Source organism: Sciurus carolinensis, chromosome 6, assembly GCF_902686445.1.
Source record: "Sciurus carolinensis chromosome 6, mSciCar1.2, whole genome shotgun sequence".
Lineage (NCBI taxonomy): Eukaryota > Metazoa > Chordata > Mammalia > Rodentia > Sciuridae > Sciurus > Sciurus carolinensis.
This window is the reverse complement of record NC_062218.1, coordinates 30,046,684-30,069,857: the sequence shown is the minus strand read 5'-3', so window position 1 is coordinate 30,069,857 and position 23,174 is coordinate 30,046,684. Positions and strand designations below refer to the sequence as shown.

General features: G+C 37.9%; 1 protein-coding gene across 1 annotated transcript in view; it reads left to right on the top strand.

The window, feature by feature from the left end:
* Window positions 1-8,251: 8,251 nt before the first annotated feature.
* The window catches only part of Agxt2 (alanine--glyoxylate aminotransferase 2), a 39,125-nt gene continuing 24,202 nt past the window's right edge, over window positions 8,252-23,174 (top strand). The window contains exons 1-3 of the mRNA XM_047554907.1: window positions 8,252-8,405; window positions 14,981-15,066; window positions 16,136-16,320. Coding sequence (XP_047410863.1) covers window positions 8,318-8,405; window positions 14,981-15,066; window positions 16,136-16,320 — 359 coding nt within the window. The 5' untranslated portion in view covers window positions 8,252-8,317. The remainder of the gene's footprint in view (window positions 8,406-14,980; window positions 15,067-16,135; window positions 16,321-23,174) is intronic.

Genomic DNA, 23,174 nt, shown 5'->3' with positions numbered 1-23,174 from the left:
AAAGGGGGAATTGGCATTCTAAACTTCTATGGTAATAAAACATGCAGACACATGCTAAAACATTTATCTTAGGACACTCATCCTTGGCATTTTGTTGTTTTTCTGGGGGAGCACAAATTTCTTTGCTCATATTTCAACACCTTCTCTGATTTTATATTCCTACTAATTCTAAATCAAAACCAAATCTTGTTTCCAGCTTAGCTAACTGCTACATATTCTCTCTGCACTACTCTCATGTCCCCTGCACCACTGGTCTTTATTCATTTGCCAGACTTTGAGTGTTCAAACAGTCTTGGAAGCACCCAGAAGTTCCTTGGATCTTCTGGGAGCAACTGAGAACAATCAAAAGGAAAGTTTCCAAATCCAAGATACAATCAACTTCCCTAAATAAAGCTGCAGCCTCAAATCTCAGTGCCAAAGACTGATTTTTTTTCTGTTGTTCATTTCTTCCTACCTAGAATTACCCTACATCTTCAACTCCATCTGTGATTTAATCCTCTTTTATAATCTTTCATCTGTTGCCTGGACTATTTCATAAACACTTGAAAATTACATTAAAAAAAACATAGCAAATATCTATTTATGAACATTGAATTTCACAAATATTAATATTTTCCCTATCTGTTCCATATCTTTTAGCAAATGAAACACCATCGATATGTAATACATATCCCTTAACAAACAAATTCTCTTTCCCTTGTTGTATAGTCTTCCTGTCTTTTTTGGGGGAGTGAGGAGATGTTTACTGGAGATTGAACTCGGGGGCACTTGACTACCTATTTTGTATTTTATTTACAGACAGTATCTCACTGAGTTGCTTAGGGCCTCGCTAAGTTGCTGAGGTTGGTTTTGAACTCTCTATCCTCCTGCCTCAGCCTCCTGAGCTGCTGGGATTACAGATGTGCACCACCGTACCCAGCTTTTCCTGTATATTTTTAAAATGTATTTACTTCCTAATTATAACTATGTATCCATACATAATATCTATAAGTATTTGTGGTGTTTATGAATTTTGCTATACTTATTATTATGAACCTTGATTTTTTTTTCATGCATCATTAGTTTAATGGAACACAAATAACTTCAGTTTATTGGTTCTACATGTTGAGCATAGGTATACATGTATACAATTTATTAATGTTCTATAGATCAACTTTTTATTTCCACTATTTTAAACGACCATAGTGGGCCTTCCTATGATGATTTCACTTTGAAACATTTCTCCGGGATATAAACCTCGAAGTGACATTGTTGGGTGGTATAAAAACATACCTTAGCAGTTTCTAGATATTGACAAATTGTGTCTCTCCAAGGTAATTGTACCATCATACTCCCCTGCCATCAGTGTAGATTTCCCATTTCTCCCCGTCTTTGTCATTACCTGATGCTGTCCAATGTTCTTATTTTTGACAATTTGATGAGCATAAAATGATACACTGTTTTTATTTTAATTTTCATTTCCTGATCAATCTTGTATCTGAATAATTCACCCTTTCTCTGCTTATCTTTTCTGAGATCTTTGTCATCTTCTGGGAGTCCACGTATGTATGTCCTAATCTTCCTTTTGGCTTCTTTTTCTGGTTCACTTGTCTATTTATCCCCGCTCTTGTGCTCCACTGTTTTATTATCATATCTTATTCAAGGACTTGCTGTCTGGTAAATTAATTCCCATATCACCATACCCTTCCTCAAAATTATTCCATTATTACCTACTTATTCATCATATGAATTTTGAGACAAGCTGATACAGTTTCTTAAAAATTTGTGCTGGAAAGTAGATTGTCTTATATTAAATTTATGTATTAACCTCAAGAGAAGTTACATCTTTATAACATTGTGTCTTCCTAATCATGAACATAGGTTATCACTTCATTTACATTGGTCTTCAATAAAAATTTGTGTTATTCTTCATAAATATTTCTATGTGTTGTACTAGATTCATTCCTAGGTACTATGGTTTGGTTTTTTTTTTTTTTTTTTGCTATTGTAAATGTCATCTTTTTAAAAACTATTTTATTCTAAGCAGTTATGGGTGAGCTGTAAAAATATCCACTGATTTTTTTTAGTATTAATCTTGCATGCTGCAACCTTATTGAACTCCAATAATGTTGTTCTAATTTGTAGAATTTCTCAGATTTTCCATCTTTACAATTATGTTATCAGAAAATAACAACTTTGATATTTCTTCTTTTCCATGCTTTATACCTCTTTTTTCTCTTTCTTCATCTATTTCTCAGGATAGGTCTTCCAGAACAGTGTTAAATAGAAGCAGAGTAATAGAAAAGTCACTCTTTCTTGATCTGACTTTAAAGAGAATACTACTAAAAGTTCACTATTAAGTATAATGCATCATGTAGGTGTTTACACATACCCTTAATTATGCCTTCGTATTCTTAGTTTGCCAATATTTTCTTCTAATGAATTGTTGTTAAAAGTTCCCATGAGTTTTTCTATATCTATTGACATGATTACATGGCTTTTCACTGGTAATTAATTAGTGTGTTAATTTAATTGTAGATAATTACTTCAGAGAATATTTTTAAGGTTAAATTGCATTCTTGAGAAGACCCCCCTTCTTCATGATGTGTTTTTGTAATTTGCTCAAATTCAATTTGCTAAAATTTTCTTTAGAATTTTTGCATTTATGAGATTCATTTTTTTTAACTGCCTGAGATAGAATTCCTGAGGTGATTTAGGCAAGTTAAAAATCTTCTAGGATTGTGAAAATTTCTCCTTCTTATAATTTTATCAGTTTTGATTTCTATATTTTAAGAATATATTGTTAGGTGTATATAGACTTAAATATTGAACTCTCCTAATGAATTATTCCCTTTCATTGTTAAATATGGTCCCCTCTATCCTTAATGATTCTGTTTGTCATAAAACCTATTTTTCTGATACTAACATTGCTAACTCACCTTCTTTGGAGTGGGAAATCTCTTTCTCTCCTTTACTTTCAATTGTTTTATGTCATCATATTTTAGATGTGATTTATAAACTGCATATAGATAGATTTTTTTTTCTCTCTTTCTAGTTGAGAATGCTTTTCTTTAGGCAATTAGACAGTTCTCTTTTTTTTCATTTGATGCAACCTTCCTTCATTTTTCTTCTGCAATCTGAATTATTTAAATCAGCCAATTCTTTAATAATCATTATAGGAACTGGATATAACTAAAGATCCTTGTTAGATAATTCACTGTATCCAACTCTTTCTTCATTCAGAGACAACCCCAGTCATAGTCAAGTTCTATGAAATCCTATCCTGCTATGATCGAAAGAAATAATTGTTCATTGGTTGTAAAGCTGAAAGGAATGAAAAACTGGAGAATTCAGTTGTGCAACTCCTAATAGAGGAACTTTACCTCAAAAGAATTTCTGCCATATATCCTACTCAAGAAAAATTCACTTGGATTTGTCACATCTCCCTTCTAAATACAAATCTCCTCAATAAAAATTTCCATCAGGCATTCTTCCACAGCCATTGTTGAACAAAACTTAAGCATTGTGTGAGAATATAGTAAGCAATGTGGATGCACAGTGAGCCCTCTTGGGAATTACAGTCCAGCACAAAGCTGAGGAAATACATGTATCCCTATTATGTCCCGGAGTGGCTTTTTTAAAAGGTAACAAGTCCAAAAATTCTGATTAGACTTTTGTCCAGAGTCTTAATGAATAAATGAGAGGACTTGGATTTTGCACTACATTTCAATATGATCAGTGTTGCATGAAACTTTAATATGTATAGGTTCTGAATCACATCTCCACTTGGTTATTCTTTTCTTACACACCTGCCAATCTCAGTCTGAATGCCCTATGCACACCATTCCATTTTGAAATGGAATAACTATAACAAGGTTTCATGTAATTTGTATTTTACCTTAAATTCTTCAAAGAAAACCCCTCTTTCCTTCAATTCTACAACTCCTAAATGAATTAGAAAAGGAATAATTTGGAAAGACTGTTATTTACCCTTAGTAAGACTTATTGAACACTGCTCTGTTATTGACAGAAGGCCTACAGGCAAAAAGTAAAGTTCAGTTATGTGCAGGAGTCAACTAATTAACCACTGGTTAAACTGTATGCAAAAATCCTCCCCTCCAATTATTAACATAGCAATGCATTCCTGGTTGCCAAAATTTTTTTTTTTCAAAGAGAATCCCCCAATAATTTCCTGCCTAAAGAAATATATTCTATGCCTTCAAACTTATTTGATCTCTGGGAAACAGACAACTTCAAGGGATGGCAAATGATGAATTCTCTGCTCCTCTTATTTACGCTTTGTGTGAACTGGGGTAGTTCCTCATCTCTGGTCTTATATACAAAGGAGAATATTATATACCTAATCAGCCCAAAGAAAAAAACAAGTGAAGAGATTCAGAGCTGGTACCTCCTAAATTTCCTTATACCTCAGTGATAACCAGAATTTACTCTGAACCTTGGGTAAGATTTGGATTGTTATTCCAAGTGACTATTAGGTTGATCGTGAAGACCTAGATGAAATTTAAAATTTTTCCTCATCCCAATTTTTGGATTCAGTGCACATCATATAATTATACACAGGTCAAAAGAATGAACATCTTGGAAAACAGTTTTGTACAATATTAGTTGAATTATAAATTGATGCCATCTTACTGGGATGCATTTAAAATGTTTACAAATTTTGACCAAAGGATGCTTCTTTAAGTAACTTATTCAAAGAAAAAATAGTCAGGTACACACACTTCTATGTCCTAGGATGTTGGAGAAAATCTAGCTACCCAGCAATAGGAACTGGTAAATAAAATATATAGTCTTCCAGTTTCAATTCCAAAATGGAAAGAGCTTGGAATTATCACTCTCATTCTTGCAATAAGGAGAAGTTGGATAAATTAAAATCAATGACTTTTCTTGAACTCACCAGAAAAGTAAAGTTTCAAAATGAATTATCACTCTGAAATCGAGAGACAGGCAAATGCTGAGTTGCAGACAAGATCTGCCCACCAGAAGGAGAAGCCACTGAGACCACAAAGAGTAAGAGCACTTAAAGAGTAACTTACACACATCACTGGAGGCCAAGTATGGACTAGCATGAAAATGAGAAACTCTCTGGTTGTCACAGCCAGGGGATTCCCCCAAACTTCTATGGAATATCACCAGGTTGTCAAAATGAAGACACCCTCATTGCTCTGGCAGAAAACAGAACAGTGATCATTACGAAACATGCTCAGAGCCTTCACTTTAGCAAGGATCTATTCTGCAAGGGAAATGACTTTGCTCTGTGTTGGGAAGGGCGTTCTTTCTGCACTAGCCCCTTCAGTCTTCTCTCTCACCCAAGGTAGAAAACCCAAGGTATTCAAGGAAATACCTTGATTCCAGGAAGGAAATGGGGGACAGAAATATTTTGTTTTGTATTGTTTTGTTTTTAAGTTGTACTCCCAAACATCTGTGAAGGTAACAGTCCAGAGACACAGACCCACTAAAGACTGAGACTACTCACATTTTAGAGCTGTACTTATAATAATGATGGTTTACAGCTAAAAGAGCTACTGACCCCAGTTCTTTTTAAGGAGGAAGTTTTAGGGAAACTCAAAGACAACAGGGGATACAAAAGCAAAAGACTAAGAGAATTTAAATCCTGTGGCACCTACAATTATAGCAAACACTAAATACTGTCTGATTAACATAAAATCTCACACAAAAAGGTTTATTTGCCTCAGATCTTTCCTATTATCAAATACATCATGATCAGCTTTCATCAAACAATTACAAGGGATGATAAAATGTTAGGGAAAAAACACAGTCTGAAGAGACAAAATAAGCACAAAAGCCAGACTCAGATATGACACAGGGATTGTAATTGTCAATTTAGAATAACTATGATTAACAGCTTAAGAACTCTAATGGAAAAAATAGACAATATGTTATACCAGATGAGTAAAATTAGCAGAGATAGAAATTCTAAGAAAGAATCAGTAGTACATGCTAGAAATCAACAATTCTGTATCAGAGATGAAGAAGACCTTTGATGGGCTCATCAGAAGATGATTTGTCTGAGGAAAGATTTGGTGAGTTTAAAGATCTGCCAGTAGAAACTTACCAAACTGAAATGCATAGGGAAAAACAAGTCCCTCATAACAGAATCTCAAAGAACTATGAGATGACTTCACAGTGAGTAATATACTTATAATTGAATTATCAAAAGGAAAAGAAAGAACAAAGTAGAAGAAATACTTGAAGTAATAGTGGCTACTATGATCTGAATATATATGTCCCCCTCGAATCTATATGTTGAAATCCTAACCCTCAAAGTATAGTATTGGGGGGGGGGTGCAATTCTCATCCTTGAGATTAGTCCCCTTACCTAGAGACCCTAGAGAGCTTGCTTGTCCCTTCTGTCATGTGAGGACCTGTGAAAGTGACCTCCTATGAGGAACAGGTCCTCACCAAACACCAAACCTGTTGGCACCTTGTCTTGGACTACTCAGCCACCAGACTGTGATCAGTACATTTCTGTTGTTTATAAATTCCCTAATCTATGGTATTTTGTTATAGAAACTCACAGGGACTCAGATAGTGGCCAAGAACTTCCAAAAGTTGAATATATAGGTATATATAATGGAATATTTTGAAAGAATTTGATAAGATGGCTCAGATCTATAATTTTTTGCAGGAAAAGCTACATTCTGACTATATGCAGTTTATGAAATGGCACATATATTCACAAGTAGGGAAAGATTTCTGTGTGTTTACTGAAATATAATGTTTATATTTGTGATTTTTACTTTCTCCTTTATGCCTTTTAGGCTTAAGTATATTTGCTTGCTTAATGAAAACACATTTACATTAAGGTAAACAGATTTTTTTTTTTTAATAAAGAAGACACAACCTCCCACTTGCCCGATGGATGTTATTTAAGATGCAATTGTTTTGTTTCCCCACTGTAGACAACCCCTGTTGTCAGGCGCCTCTCACCACAGGCTCAAATCTTACAGCCCAAGAAAAATCTCCGGTCATGGGAGACCACAGCCTGCAGTGTTCACAAAGGCAAAGTTGATCATGGCCCAGTAGGGCCCAGTAGCTCATGCTAACTTCAGGAACTCAATGTCTTCTCCCCACAGTCCAATAGCATGCCAGATTGTGTATCCCAGAGTAGCTGTGTGCCCATTGGTCTCACTGACCTGGGTCACTCCTGCAGGAGTTGACCAACCAGATAACATAGCTGTTCTCTACAACTCCCAAAGCAGAATGGCCTAGAGTGGAAAGTTCAGGCAAAGGGAGATAATTCACATTGAATTTAAAATGCTCTCTGTGCTTACCTAGTGTCTTCACTAGGTTGTTTCCCAGGTGCTGGTAAAGAATATAACCAAGTCAATTGTCCTTTCTGCAAGATTGACATCCCCACTTCCTTGTCCCCACTTCCTTGTCCCCTGTAGGTCCAATTGCCTTTATCACTGTCCACCTTAAGTTTATGCCAGGCAAAACACATTGACTTTCATTTTTACCCAAAGGAATTAAAATCAGCATACGATAGTAATGCAGCCACATCAATGTTTATAGCAGCTCAATTCACAATAGCTAGATTGTGGAACCAACCTAGATACCCTTCAACAGATAAATGGATAAATAAACTGTGGTATATATACACAATGGAATGTTATTCAGCCATAAAGATGAATAATATTATGGCATTTGCAGATAAATGGATGGAATTGGAGAATATCATTCTAAGTGAAATAAGTCAAGCCCAGAAAACCAAAGGCCAAATGTTTTCTCTGATAAGTGGATGATGATACATAATGGGGCTGGGTGAGAGGGGGGAGGGGGTAGGTATGAAAGATGGTGGAATGAGACACACATCATTACCCTATACACACGTGTGATTACACGAATGGTGTGAATCTACATCATGCACAACCATAGAAACGAAAAGTTGTACCCCATTTGTGTACAATGAATCAAACTGCAGTCTGTAAAAATTAAAAAAAAAAAAATTTAATTAAAAAAAAAACGAGTTCAAGTACTCTTCACTTTGTTGAACCACCTTGCCTAGCCTCCTCTCTTCTCCATCTCCCTCCTCCCCTTCCTCCTTCCCTCCCCGCCCCACTCTCCTCCTCCTCCCTCTACCTTCCCCCCTCCCTATTTCTCCCCTCTTGAGTCCCTGCTGCAGGCAACATCAGGCTCTGGAATTTATTCAAGGCCATTCGCAGTCACCCACCCAGGATTCCCCTTCTAGAGCCTCCACCCTCTCCTAATCTCAAAGTCCAGCAGGTCAGTGAGCAGCTGGCGCCATTCTCCCACTGACCTGCTTCTACAGGCGTTTGCTTCCTGCCGGGGAGAAATGACTTTAGCCTGGAGACGTTTGCCAAGAGCCTTGTGCCTGGAGACCTCCTCTCCCAGGACCCCCAAGTTGTGTCCCTCCCTAAACCGTGAGTGGAAAACAGGGGGACACGGGTCAGCAGAGGGTCAGTAAGAGGGGAAGGCCGAAATTCCAGAGACTGTTGTCTGGAAATTGGAACTGTTAGAGCTGAATGGGGTCTTAGAGTCAGAGCACGTAACAGAGTGTTTCCTCATCATGTCCGACCCAGTGTCCCCTTTCCATAGAAAATATTTTGTAATGCCCCCTTTGTTCTGAAATGAAATCCATGGGCAATAAAAACCTACTATACACAATGTCAAAATGACAATGGCATGCTATTTCAGCTATATTATAAAGAAGTAATCAAGGGAAAGCAATTCAAACTAAAGCATTAAATTCAATATATAGATGCCCAGAGATGACCATTTTAAAAGACGTAGAGTATCCTGACAAATTTTTCCCTTGCCCCTAGGAGGTGCCCCCACCCCACACCTACCCAATTACTGACAAGGAGACTCAGAGAAGTGCAGTAAATTTTCTCAGAGTCACCCAGGCAAACCAGGACCAGAGCCCAGGCCTTTCCCTTCTGCTCAGACTCCTCTCTGCCATAGGAACTGTAAATGTGGGACGACCTGGAGCAGCCAGACATTGGTGGAATTATGTCCTATGTACTGGTGGTTTTCACATGGATCTTGATTCCCTCGAACGCTGCCACCTCCTAACCAATTGCTTCCTGCAAACACAAGCTTAAGACACTGTCCGCACGTTTCTCTGCCAGAGTAAGATCTTTTGCCCCACAGGCCCCAAACAGGTATAGGAAACCATTTTCCATTCCCCATCATGGTCAGTTTTTGTCTTCATTTTCCCCTAATCTTTCCTGTTTCTTTTTCTTTGCTACCTCTCCTTTTATGCACCCCCACCCCACAACTTAAATTTTGTGAATAGCTGCTTGATGCTTTCAACACATTATTTCCTTTCGTCTTCAATCTGACTACTGAGTACCATAATCCCATTCCACAGATGAGGAGACAGGAGAATAAAGAATAAGGAAGAAATGTAGTCAAAGGCAAAGGCATGTAAGTAATGATTTGAGCTTAAAAACCAGGTCTGTCTGATTCCAAACTCAGAGAGATTCCACCATGTCCAGTTTTACCCAGCCTTTTCCTCTCCAGTTAGAATTTCTCTTTTCCCTCAGTCATGGTGTTTTGCCAGGACATCATTTAACTCCATTTTCTCAGAAGGAGTTAGGATTATACCCAGAGTTTTATGTTCAGTAAGGAGGAAATAATGCTAAAAGTACCAGTAATTCACAAAGCGAGAGATAATGCTCTTCTGGCCATTTCCCCTTTCCTACCCCAGCCTCTGAGCTGGGTTAATGGTAGCAGTTAGTGACTTAGAAATGGCAGTGAGACTTGGTGTCTAGAGAGCTATTTTTTTTTCTTAGTTTTTTTAAACTGCAATTTTATTTTTTTAATTGATACAATATTCATACATTATCACACATATAATTCAACACATATGGACATTCTGTAGTGATCGAATCAAAATAATGAGTATTTCTAGCTCCTTACCATTTCTTTGTGCTTGGAGCCTATGAACTCCTCCCTCCTAGCTCTTCATGGAATGTAGACTGTGGTGCACTATGCTCATCCCACTGTGCTATAGGCCACCAGAGTTCATTTCTCCTGTCTTGTTTTGATACCCTTTCCCCAGTCTCCCTCCCTTCTCCTTCCTACCTTCCCAGTCTCCAGTAATCCCTATTCTACTCTCTTCTTTGATATCAGTATTTTTAGCTTCCAGTTTGGGAAAATAATGTACAATATTTGTCTGTGTCTAGCTTATTTTATTATTCCACTTAACCTAATGTCCTCCAGTTCCAATCATTGTGCAGCAAATGACAGGATTTCATTCTTTTCATGACTGAATGATATTCATTGTATATACACCACTTTCTTTTAATCTATTCATCTGCCAATGGTCATCTCAGTTGATTCTATATCTTGTCTATTGTGAATAGTACCTCAATAAACATGGGTAAGCAAGTGTCTCTTTAATATACTGATAACTTTTGGGTATGCACATGGAAGTATGACAAGTGGATCTTACAGTAGTTCTATTTTAGTTCTCTTTTTAGTTTTTTGAGAAACCTCCATGCTGTTCTCCATAATGGTTGTACAACTTTACATTCCCATCAACAGTGGATAAGAGTGCCCTCTTCTTCACATCCTCTCCGGCATTTATTATCTTTTGCTGTTTTAATAATAGCCAGTCTAACTGGTGAGGTGATACCTCATGGTGGTTTTGATTTGCATCTCTCCAATGAGTAGTGGTGTTATGCATTTTTCCATATACTCATTGGTGATTGATCTGATCAACTCATTGGGAACTCCTAAATGCAGTCCTACCAAGCAAACTACGAAGAAGTAATCTTGCAAACTTGTGCCACATAGACATGAAGGCCACATTTTTCACCTGGTCTTTCGTAAAACTTTGGGGTCATTGTGTCTACTTGCTTGCCTACTATACCTATATATATTCCTGTTTGTGTTTGTTCATCCAAATGCACAGTCATGGAACACTTACACATTTGAGCTTGCATAGGACACTAGCACTTGCACATAAATGCACACTTCATGAACACCTACCATGTGCAAAATATACATTCAAACTACTTGAACATCTATTATGCACATTGTTGCAGACATGGCCACAATGAACAAGAAAATATCTACTTCCTTGTGCTTTTCAGAGGTGAGACAGGCATAATGAGATAAACAAGTATATATGTTTTTTTAATCCAGTAGAAAGACACATACTATGAATAAAAACAAATCAAGTTAGGAGAATAGAAAAACAGAATGAGGGGTTGAGGCAGACAAGAAGACCTTCATGTGTTAAGTGTTGTCAGATATGTAGAAAATAATAATCCATAATTCTGTAATAGGCACATATTTACTATATGATTTTGATATATGCAAAATAGTCAGCCTTAACTATCTTGATAGGCACAACCACTTTGTGCTAAAGATGTTTACAAAGTTATAAAAGCAATTTGCCTTCAGTACAAGGGATGGAAAAAGATTCTTAGTGGTGCTGTCTTATAATTAGCTAAGGTTGCAAAATTTATACAGTTTCTAGGTAGGTGGGTCACATGCTCTGATGTGCTATTTTCCTAACATATGTCTTCTCTCTCACAAAGGATGGGTGCATTAGGCGAGTGCATGCTTGGTAAATATTAACCATTTCCATCTGAGAAATTCACCAAGGCTCCTGAAAGACTTTTCTAAGAAAAAAAAATTAAAATTAGCCCCAAAGGGAGGTCTTCTTCTTGCACCCTTGACTGATCTCAGAAAAGTGGGAAAAGGAAGACCCACCAGTCCAGAATCAGGTAGATTTCTTGCTTGTGAACAACTACAACTTCAGCAAAAGGGCATGTGTCAGGAATACAAGAAGGAACATAAAAAGGGAAAAGGGACTGAAATCATCCACAAGAAGGTGAGGGAATGGACAGGACTGGGCGTGCCAGGCAGGAGTAGCCATAAACTTCTGGAAGAAATAGACTGGTAATGGTTTCACTGGAAGGGAGATTGTTACCTGGTGTTTTGCTCTGAGTACATAAAACGGGGCAGAGAAATAAGGGTGTTAAAGATTTTGTCAGGGACTGGATGATATAGTGCAGCAACAGGGAGTATCCCCTGAAACCGTGAAATGGTTTATGGAGGGGAAAGGATCAGTCTGAGAGCTGGACGCTCCAGTGCAGGGAAAGCATGTGAGAAAAAAAATTCTCCTCTAACCACTCACTGTACCTCACAGCTCTGGACCCCAGCATTTTCAACAAGACTCTGTGGAAGGTGGGTAGTTCAAATTCTCAATTGCGTGCGGGCCCCCCAAACAGGCAAGGCCTCACATTTAATGTCACTGCCTCGGCTCCAGGGTGGGTAGATGATAAAAATATGCCTTTCCTAATTCATTGGCTATCCTATGTATCAACTATAATACCAAATGAGACAAAGGTTTTTTTGTTACCTAAGATGCTAACAGAAATAAGACATAATTAGCATTTTAATAAAGCACGTTGTGTGCCTTGTATCTTTTTCAAACATTGAAAAAATATTTTTTATGAGGGTAAGGAAGCCCTTGGTAAATACTCTCTCTCAGTTGAAAACTGGTTGTAGCTGTTAGAAGAATCTTTACCTTTACAAAGGAAATTTCCCTGAAAATTTCCAAAGGCCCACAAAGAAAAACGTATTTCTCTCACTTATCTTGTCAGGCAGTTTTCCCTTTTCGATGTGATTTTGGGAAAAAGAAAGCAATTTTTGCTGTGAATTCTCTGTGAGAATTAAGCATCTAAGAAATTAAACCCAGTTGACCTTTATTATACAAGAGTGGTATTATTCCCTGAATTGAATTCTGATTTAATGTCTTGAGCTATACATGCAAACTGAAGTAGAAATTGTTGAATTGGATGAAAATCAGCAGTTGTCATTTGTGTTTATTCTAAAAAGGTAATATCAGATCAGTTAAAACAATAAAAAGAAACATAAAAAAATACCTATTTAGAAATAGACCTGGAATTCAACTTCATTAACCCAAATCTCAATTATCCCTTCCCCCACCCAATCCCATTACACACATGTACCCATGTGCATATACGCACATGCACAATTTCCAAGAATACGAGAAAAGCTTTATTTACCCTCAGTTCTTATCCTTGAAACCTAGGCTGTTTTGAATAAAGACTGCATGTACTTATCTATATATTTAGATTTTTAAATTTTTCTGGCATATAATAAAAACTAAAGCATTTTAGTTTCTTTTTAGCCATCAGTTATCATTATCATTACTACAATTTTTGAGTTTTTGTTTACTAAGTGTATGTATGACAGGAAAGAGATTTTTCAGATATTTGATAGATTTATTTGACTTATTGACTAATTTTTTTCTCCCTGATTGTTTGCTTTCTGCTCTATTGCTTCATCCTTTCTTTTCTTTTTTCCTTCCTTTCTTTCTTTCCTCCATTCCTTCAGGCACAATTGTATATATTTTATTTATAGCCTTCCTGCCACCATCATGTGCTTATCTCCTTGGTGCATGAAAGAATGAATGAACGTTTCAATTCATGCTTTCTTTATCAAGTCTCTCTCTCCAACCCCTCTCCCTCCACCAGCCTACACACATAACCTTGGATTCAAGAGGGCATACAGCTTCTTCAATGGGCAACTCTAATTTTACAGATAGGAAAATGAGATGGAGTAAAGGGATTTTGAATTCTCAGAAACACTCAAAAAAATTTTTTTTCCATCTCAGAAGAGTAACTAAGGCAGAGAGGCACAATGAAAAGCTTTACAAAAGGTGAAATTCTCAGAAATCTTAAGCTATTTTTTTGTCATTTCTGTGCACAGATAACTAAAAGCCACTTGCTTTCAAAGTAAGAGCAAATTAATAACATTAGTGATTATTTAGAACAGAAGAAGTGAGTGGGATGTTTTTGAAAGAAAATACGTTCAGAGGTGCTACTTTCCAGCTTCATTGAAAAACACAGCTGTTCATTGTGTTTCTCGGGACTGTGACTTCAGAGTCGGCCACACAAAACATCACCGGCGAGTGGTCCAGGCACCCAGACCTTCACGCTGCTTAAGAGCCATCACCTCCTCAGCAATTTCACCTGCAAAATTATCTTGCTATTGACCTTGGATCTTCACGATTAGGAGCATTCTTCTCCAAGAGCACTTATAAGGTCTCCAGACACCTCTTCCTGCTCTGATCGTCTCTGATTCCATTATCCCATCCCACTGCTACAGAGAGGTTAGAGTCTGTGCTGGCAGAGAAGTGCAAAGGTGGCCTATCAGTGGAAGGTGGCTGACCAGTGATGAGGAACAGCAGTAGGCTGGGAGACAGAAGCTTGGTGACCTTAAGCAAATTAATTTACCACCTTAGGCGCATATAGAAAAAGTCTAAGGCTTCTCCTTGCTGAACATACTTAATGCTTCCTCTAGCTCAGCTTCTCTCCCTTTGTCACAGTCACTTTGTCACAGTGATTTGTCAGCCTTTTGCTTGGGAAGTTTTGTCTTCCAGATCCGCCTGTAGGTATTTGTTAACACTGCATTGCTTAACACCTATTCCCCTATAAGAAGAGTCAACAGCCATTAATTCCACACTTACTGAGAGCCACCCAGGTACCAAGCACCAGCCTGTGCCCTGAGACTCAGTCAGTAAGTTTTTCAGTGTCTGGAAATCTCCTCAGTTGACAAAGTGGATGGACCGTGGCAACACACAGCATTAGCTGAAGTTTTGCCAACTGAAGAGAGACTCATAGTCCACATGGGTGGGAGCCACGAGGGGGAGTTTGACTTGAGCTTCCCAAGCCTGTGAGAGTTGCTGTGGGAGAAACCATGACTTCCCCCAGGATCCTTGCTGCCTTTCTGAACTAGACTCAAGAGGAAATATCTACCCCTGACCCAGAAAATTTGTTATTGTGATACCTTAGTTTTAAAATCCGAACTAAAGCCTGATTCGAATGATTTTTTTTTTTTAACTAGGAAACAAAATTGCCTAAGGACCTTGATTCAGATAACTATAGGTGATTGTCACAAACAGCCCTAGGTCATATTTAGTTGAGATCCTAACTCACTTCACTTTCAGCAGATGCTTCCCGGATATCTGGAACCAAGCTTGGTCTTCATTCAAAACCCAAAATGCCACCATGTGACTTCCTGCCTGAAAAATACCAGGTAATACTCAGTGCTTCAGGAAAACCCAAAGTGGTAGTTCCTCTTGGAGAGGTCTCAGTTATTTCTTCAAGAAGAAACCAAAGGGCTACACTTGTAACTCAATGGTAGCACTCTTGCCTAGCACGTGTGAGGCACTGGATTCAATCCTCAGCACCACATAAAAACTAAATCAATAAATAAAGATGTGTCCATCTTTAAAGAAGGATCCATTTATTCACTGGGATCATCCAAACCCTCTTCCACCATTTATTACCAGAATATGAACTGATGCACATGCATGAACTAGAGTCAGAGAGTACAAGAAAGAAACCATATGTGACAATATACGTATTGCAGGGACACACATATCACAAGCATGACGATATTTATTTGCTTTAAAAACTGTGGTTTCTTTTCTAACTCATATGGCAATAAATAATCTGACCTTCTTTACAGCTATTTTCTTCTTGTCAGGCTAAAAATGAGTGGGTTCCCCCCTTTCTCTCTCTCTCTCTCTCTCTCTCTCTCTCTCTCTCTCTCTCTCCTTCGCGTGCACACACACACACATACACACACACACAATACTTATAAATCCGAAATTATGGAATCAATAGTCAAGATTGATCTACAAAGAAGAGAAACAAGGGAGAAAAGTTTTATAATTAAAAACACCAACACTAACAGGACTCCATTTTTTTTTATTATTCAGAAACAAACTAAAGCAACAGAAATGACATTCATTTACTTCCAAAGCACCCCCTGCTTTTTCATGGTTAAAATCAACTCAAAACTAAGGTTTTCCATTGAGAAGTAGAAATTCTAGCCCCTTTCTTTCAGTTTGCTCTACAAAGGGGTCAAAAGACCATGAATAATCATTTCCACTACATAAGACGAAAGAAGGACTCTGGTTTCTTGCAAGAAGGGGAATGGGTAAATAAGGCCACATGTGAACCCTGTAAGGCAGATGTGCTGGGTTCGGTTCCCTAGAGAACCAAAAGAGAGATGAGACACTGGCATATTGACCTATTGTTGCCCTTGAAAGAACTGTGGACAAAAGAAAAAGAGAGATCTTAGTCTCATCTGTCTACAGTCCCTTGCCTACGACCACATCCTGGAGATCCACAAGAAGCATCTTTCTCCCGTGGCAACGGCGTATTTCCAGAAGCCCTTACTGCTGCACCAGGGGCATATGGAGTGGCTGTTTGATTCTGAAGGAAACCGATACCTGGATTTCTTTTCTGGGATTGTCACTGTCAGTGTTGGTCACTGCCACCCGTAAGTATCCTTAAAATCCTGGGGTTTTAACTATAGAATATATGGAAAATAATCATGTTAGTGACTTAGAGCTCTTGATTTGCTTACCCTGGTTACAAAAATATATCTATTACGTAGACTGTGGCTGATATACTCCCACATACTTTCCTAGGTAAGAAAAAATTCTTGACGCTGCACTTTTCTTGACAATGCAAGTTTTTATCACTCTTACTACACATGCAGTGAGGCACATACCATGTGATTAGTATATTTCTCTGTGTTTCTCATTAATAATAGCTTTTCAGAGAGAGGACTGCATTGAGGAAAGGGCAGAATGAGAGAGAAAGGCAGGTGGCTCTCAGAGAAACATGGAGACAGGTGTGTGGGATGAGGGATGATGAGGATCGAGAGATGAAAAATAACTTCAAGCCTGAGAATCTGTGTGGACTCTGAGAGACAGATAAAGAAAGAAAGGGTAATAAGAGACAGATGCAATCCTTGCTGGATATATGGAGCAATCAGTCTTTTTTTTTTTTTTTTTAATTTCAATCTGTCTAAACGTAAGGTTATCTAATAATTTTTTTATTGTAAACAAATGGGGTACAACTTGTTTCTCTGTTTGTACATAAAGTAGAGGGGAGCAATCAGTCTTGACCTTGTCTGAAGACAAGCTCAGTCATCAACTCACCCACACACACACCCTCAGAAGGTTCCTCTGTGGTCCTTTTGGTTCCCATGCAGCCATCTTATTTTAATGTCTATTCTCTCTTACCCTTAACAATCTGGCCAATAAAACTAATATGGAGTAGAAAAGAAAAAAAGCAGCAGGTCTAAAATAAATTGAATGTTTTTGAGGTTCTTCCATCAAATCAGGAGTCCACGGGTCTTCTCCTCCAGCAGCTGTCAGGAGGCGAGGAGTGAGTGGCGCCACCAGACCCAGCCCTCTTCTTCTCCGTCGCCTTCATTTTCCTCTTTTGTCTTTAGGAGGCACCCAGCCCATATGACATCCCAAGGAGCATCCAAGAAATTTTTCAGATGTAATTTAAAACAGTACAAACATGCATGAAAGAAGTAGAGGAAAATGGAGTCTAGAACAATTTTAAACCCTATTTCCAAATCCTCCCAATGTTGATTGTCCCTTATGGTCCTAACACTCACTGACTTTTACCACCTCTGTACTTCTCCTGATCTCCATCTGACCCCTAACTCTGGCTCTTTACTTAGTTCTCTACCATTCCTTAGTTCTCTACCATTGGTGAGACCAATTTTCCTACTCCTGTTTATTAATTTACCACATTTTTTCAATTACCTTACAGAATTTCTACCTCTTCACCTTTGGTCCCTCTCAGAGTTACAACATGTCTATGAGCCAAGAGTAGGCATCAAGACGTCCCCATATTTTCCATGATCATTTAGGATATCTCCAATCCCCTGATATTCCACCAGCAGCTCAAATTCAATATTTCCAAGACTAATTCACCATCTCCACACAGCTATTTCTATTCACATTTTTATTTGTTCAAGGAGCACATGTGAGCCGCAGTGGTATTTCTTGACTGTTCCGGGGTTTGCCCAGTATTAAAAGCAAGGATGTTGAAGTCATCTTTGACCCTTCCTGCCTTTCATTCTCTACAGCCAGCCAGACACCATGGACCAGTTTTCCTTCCACTGAAATGCCTCTCCTACTGGCATGGCCCCTTCCACTGATCCCTACAGTAATCCACCTCCATTCTATGCTTCATGTATCTCTTTAACTTGTTTTTCTAAGCAGTGCTGCTGCCAAGTGTCTTTTCTTTTGAAGAGTTTATTGATGATTCAAAGTTTTCTAAAGCGAGGTTTCTGGGATACCAATCACAGGAGTGGTTCTGTTGAAAAGGATCCATGAGAAAATGAGTTTCAAAACACTGCAAACTCTGTCTCCCCTCTGGAGTCAACCATTGTACATTAGCCCATTAAAGGTATTAACATGTCCCATAGAAAAGAAATCTGTTTAGTCTGTTACGTCTCAAAATCGTTGGGCCACTAAACTGGTGTGTGTGTGTGTAACAGATATTAACAAACAGATATTAATTCAAACAGAATTGATGTGAAACAAACTTTAGCAATTATTGTCCTTTAGGTTAAATTGAAACAACTTGACCCACCTTTCAAAGGCCCTCCTAGTGGAGCTTCATGAATCTATTGACCCTTTGTTTCTACTGTCCATCAATTTGAACCTTCTGACTCTAAGGTTAACCTGGTCCTTCAGAGAATGTATTTTCATCATCAAAAATGTTCATGCACACTGACCACTTCTCAGACACTGGTACTAGAATCTCCTTTGAAGGACAGAGTGTTGATCTTGCACATCGTGCTTGATAGATCCACATACTTCTTTATAAAAAATGAAGTGGGCAGTACTTAGAGGAAGATTTATTTCATGGAGCGCATTTAATAAAAGAAGTAAAACTCAAAAAATAAACGACCTAACACTACAGCTCAAAGCCCTAGAAAAAGAAGAACAGACCAACACCAAAAGTAGTAGAAGACAGGAAATAGTCAAACTCAGAGCTGAAATCAACGAAATTGAAACAAAAGAAACAATACAAAAAATTGACAAAATAAATAGTTGGTTCTTCGAAAAAATAAACAAAATTGATAAACCTTTAGGAACACTAACAAAGAGAAGACGAGAGAAAACCCAAATCACTAAAATTCGGAATGAACAAGGAAATATCACAACAGACACGACTGAAATACAAAACATAATTAGAAGCTATTTTGAAAATCTATACTCCAGCAAAATAGAAAATTTCGAAGACATCAACAGGTTTCTAGAGACATATGAATTGCCTAAACTAAACTAGGAGGACATACACAATTTAAATAGACCAATTTCAAGTAATGAAATAGAAGAAGTCATCAAAAGCCTACCAACAAAGAAAAGTCCAGGACCAGATGGGTTCTCAGCCGAGTTCTACAAAACTTTTAAAGAAGAGCTCATTCCAATACTTCTCAAAGTATTCCATAAAATAGAAGAGGAGGGAACTCTCCCAAACTCATTCTATGAAGCCAATATTACCCTGATACCTAAACCAGACAGAGACACATCGAGGAAAGAAAATTTCAGACCAATATCCTTAATGAACATCGACGCAAAAATTCTCAACAAAATTTTAGCAAATCGCATACAAAAACATATTAAAAAGATAGTGCACCATGATCAAGTGGGTTTTATCCCAGGGATGCAAGGTTGGTTCAACATCAGGAAATCAATAAATGTCATTCACCATATCAATAGACTTAAAGTCAAGAATCACATGATTATTTCGATAGATGCAGAAAAAGCATTTGATAAAATACAGCATCCCTTCATGCTCAAAACACTAGAAAAAATAGGGATAGTGGGAACATTCCTTAACATTGTAAAGGCCATCTATGCTAAGCCCATGGCTAATATCATTCTAAATGGTGAAAAACTGAAAGCATTCTCCCTTAAAACTGGAACAAGGCAGGGATGCCCTCTTTCACCACTCCTATTCAATATCGTCCTTGAAACTCTAGCCAGAGCAATTAGACAGACCAAAGAAATTAAAGGGATACGAATAGGAAAAGAAGAACTCAAAATATCCCTATTTGCTGATGATATGATTGTATACTTAGAGGAACCAGGAAATTCCACCAGAAAACTGTTAGATCTCATAAGTGAATTCAGTAAATTAGCAGGATATAAGATCAATGCACATAAATCTAAGGCATTTCTATACATAAGCAATGAATCTTCAGAAAGAGAAATTAGGAAAACTATCCCATTCACAATAGCTTCGAAAAAAATAAAATACTTGGGAATCAATCTCACAAAAGAGGTGAAAGATCTCTACAATGAGAACTACAGAACACTAAAGAAAGAAATTAAAGAAAACTTTAGAAGATGGAAAGATCTCCCATGTTCTTGGATAGGAAGAATAAATATTGTCAAAATGGCCATACTACCAAAAGTGCTATACAGATTTAATGCAATTCCAATTAAAATCCCAATGATGTACCTTACAGAAATAGAGCAAGAAATTATGAAATTCATCTGGAAGAATAAAAAACCCAGAATAGCTAAAGCAATCCTTGGCAGAAAGAGTGAAGCAGGGGGTATCGCAATACCAGATCTTCAACTCTACTACAAAGCAATAGTAACAAAAACGGCATGGTATTGGTACCAAAATAGACAGGTAGATCAATGGTACAGAATAGAGGACACGGACACAAACCCAAATAAATACAATTTTCTCATACTAGACAAAGGGGCCAAAAATATGCAATGGAGAAAAGATAGCCTCTTCAACAAATGGTGCTGGGAGAATTGGAAATCCATATGCAACAGAATGAAACTAAACCCATATCTCTCACCATGCACAAAACTAAACTCAAAATGGATTAAGGATCTCGGAATCAGACCAGAGACCTTGCACCTTATAGAAGAAAAAGTAGGTCCAGAGCTTCAACATGTCAGCTTAGGACCAGACTTCCTCAACAGGACTCCCATAGCACAAGAAATAAAAGCAAGAATTAATAACTGGGATAGATTCAAACTAAAAAGCTTTCTCTCAGCAAAGGAAACTATCAGCAATGCAAAGAAAGAGCCAACAGAGTGGGAGAAAATCTTTGCCAATCATACTTCAGATAGAGCGCTAATCTCCAGAATCTATAAAGAACTCAAAAAACTCTACACCAAGAATGCAAGTAATCCAATCGACAAATGGGCTAAGGAAATGAATAGACACTTCACAGAAGAAGACCTACAAGCAATCAACAAACATATGGAAAAATGTTCAACATCTCTAGTAATAAGAGAAATGCAAATCAAAACCACCCTAAGATTCCATCTCACCCCAATCAGAATGGCAATTATCAAGAACACAAGCAACAACAGGTGTTGGCGAGGATGTGGGGAAAAAGGTACACTCATACATTGCTGGTGGGGTTGCAAATTAGTGCAACCACTCTGGAAGGCAGTATGGAGATTCCTTAAAAAACTTGGAATGGAACTACCATTTGACCCAGCTATCCCACTCCTTGGCCTATACCCAAAGAACTTAAAATCAGCATACTACAGAGATACAGCCACATCAATGTTCATTGTTGCTCAATTCACCATAGTCAGATTGTGGAACCAACCTAGATGCCCTTCAGTTGATGAATGGATAAAGAAATTGTGGCATATATATACAATGGAATATTACTCAGCTATAAAGAATGATAAAATTATGGCATTTGCAAGCAAATGGACGAAATTGGAGAATATCATGCTAAGTGAGATAAGCCAATCTCAAAAAACCAAAGGAAGAATGATCTCGCTGATAAGTGGATGATGATACATAATGGGGCGTGGGAGGGGTTAGTTTTAGGGTTAGAGTGAGGGTTAGGGAGGGGGGCAAGAATGGGGGAAGGAAGGACTGTATAGAGGGAAAAGAGGGGTGGGAGGGGTGGGGGGAAGGGGAAAAAAATAACAGAATGAATCAACCAACATCATCCTATGTAAACGTATGATTACACAAATGGTATGCCTTTACTCTATGTACAAACAGAGAAAGAACATGTATCCCATTTGTTCACAAAAAAAATAATAATAATAACAGGAACTACCTCACGGGATTGTTGGAAGGATTAAGTGAATTAATATTACAAAGCAATTTTAAAAGTTCCTAGCACTTGGTAAGCCACACAAGTGTTTGTGAAATAAATATTAGAGAATTTGGTCAAGTTATCAAAAAAAAAAAAAAAAAAAAAAAAAAAAAACCACCCTAAGATTCCATCTGACCCCAATTAGAATGGCGATTATCAAGAATACAAGCAACAACAGGTGTTGGCGAGGATGTGGGGAGAAAGGTACACTCATACATTGCTGGTGGGGCTGCAAATTAGTGCAGCCACTCTGGAAAGCAGTATGGAGACTCCTTAGAAAACTTGGAATGGAACCACCATTTGACCCAGCTATCCCACTCCTTGGCCTATACCCAAAGGATTTAAAATCAGCATATTACAGAGATACAGCCACATCAATGTTCATAGCTGCTCAGTTCACAATAGCCAGATTGTGGAACCAACCTAGATGTCCTTCAATTGATGAATGGATAAAGAAAATGTGGTATATATACAATGGAATATTACTCAGCCATAAAGAATGATAAAATTATGGCATTTGCAGGCAAATGGATGAAACTGGAGAATATCATGCTAAGTGAGATAAGCCAATCTCAAAAAACCAAAGGAAGAATGATATCGCTAATAAGTGGATGAGGACACATAATGTGGGGTGGGAAGAGTTAGTGTTAGGTTTAGAGTTAGGTTTAGGGAGGGGGGCAAGAATGGAGGAAGGAAGGACTGTATAGAGGGAAAAGAGGGGTGGGAGCGGTGGGGGGAAGGGAAAAAAATAACAGAATGAATCAAACATTACCCTATGTAAATTTATGATTACACAAATGGTATGCCTTTACGCCATGTACAAAAAGAGAAACAACATGTATCCCATTTGTGTACAATAATAAAAAATATATAAATAAATAAATTAAAAAAAAAAAAAAAAAAAAAAAACGAAGTGGGAAGACACCCAGGCTTGCAACTCGCTATTCAAAGGAAGGTTAACGAGAAAACCCAAGAAATCCTGAGCCTGAACTCCCTCCTAAACTAGAAATTTTTTTCCCTAAAATCCCTAAGAGACCATCATGGAATCTCCCCTTGAACTCTTGTCTCAGGGAGAAATTCATTACCTATTGAGGCGACACATCCCATTGTTGGACAGCTCTAGTGGTTAGAGTTTCTTCTTGTGTGTGGATGAAACCTGACTCTTGAAATCCCCAAAACAGTCATCATATGTCCGTGTTCGAAGGCCAGTGTGTGCTGGA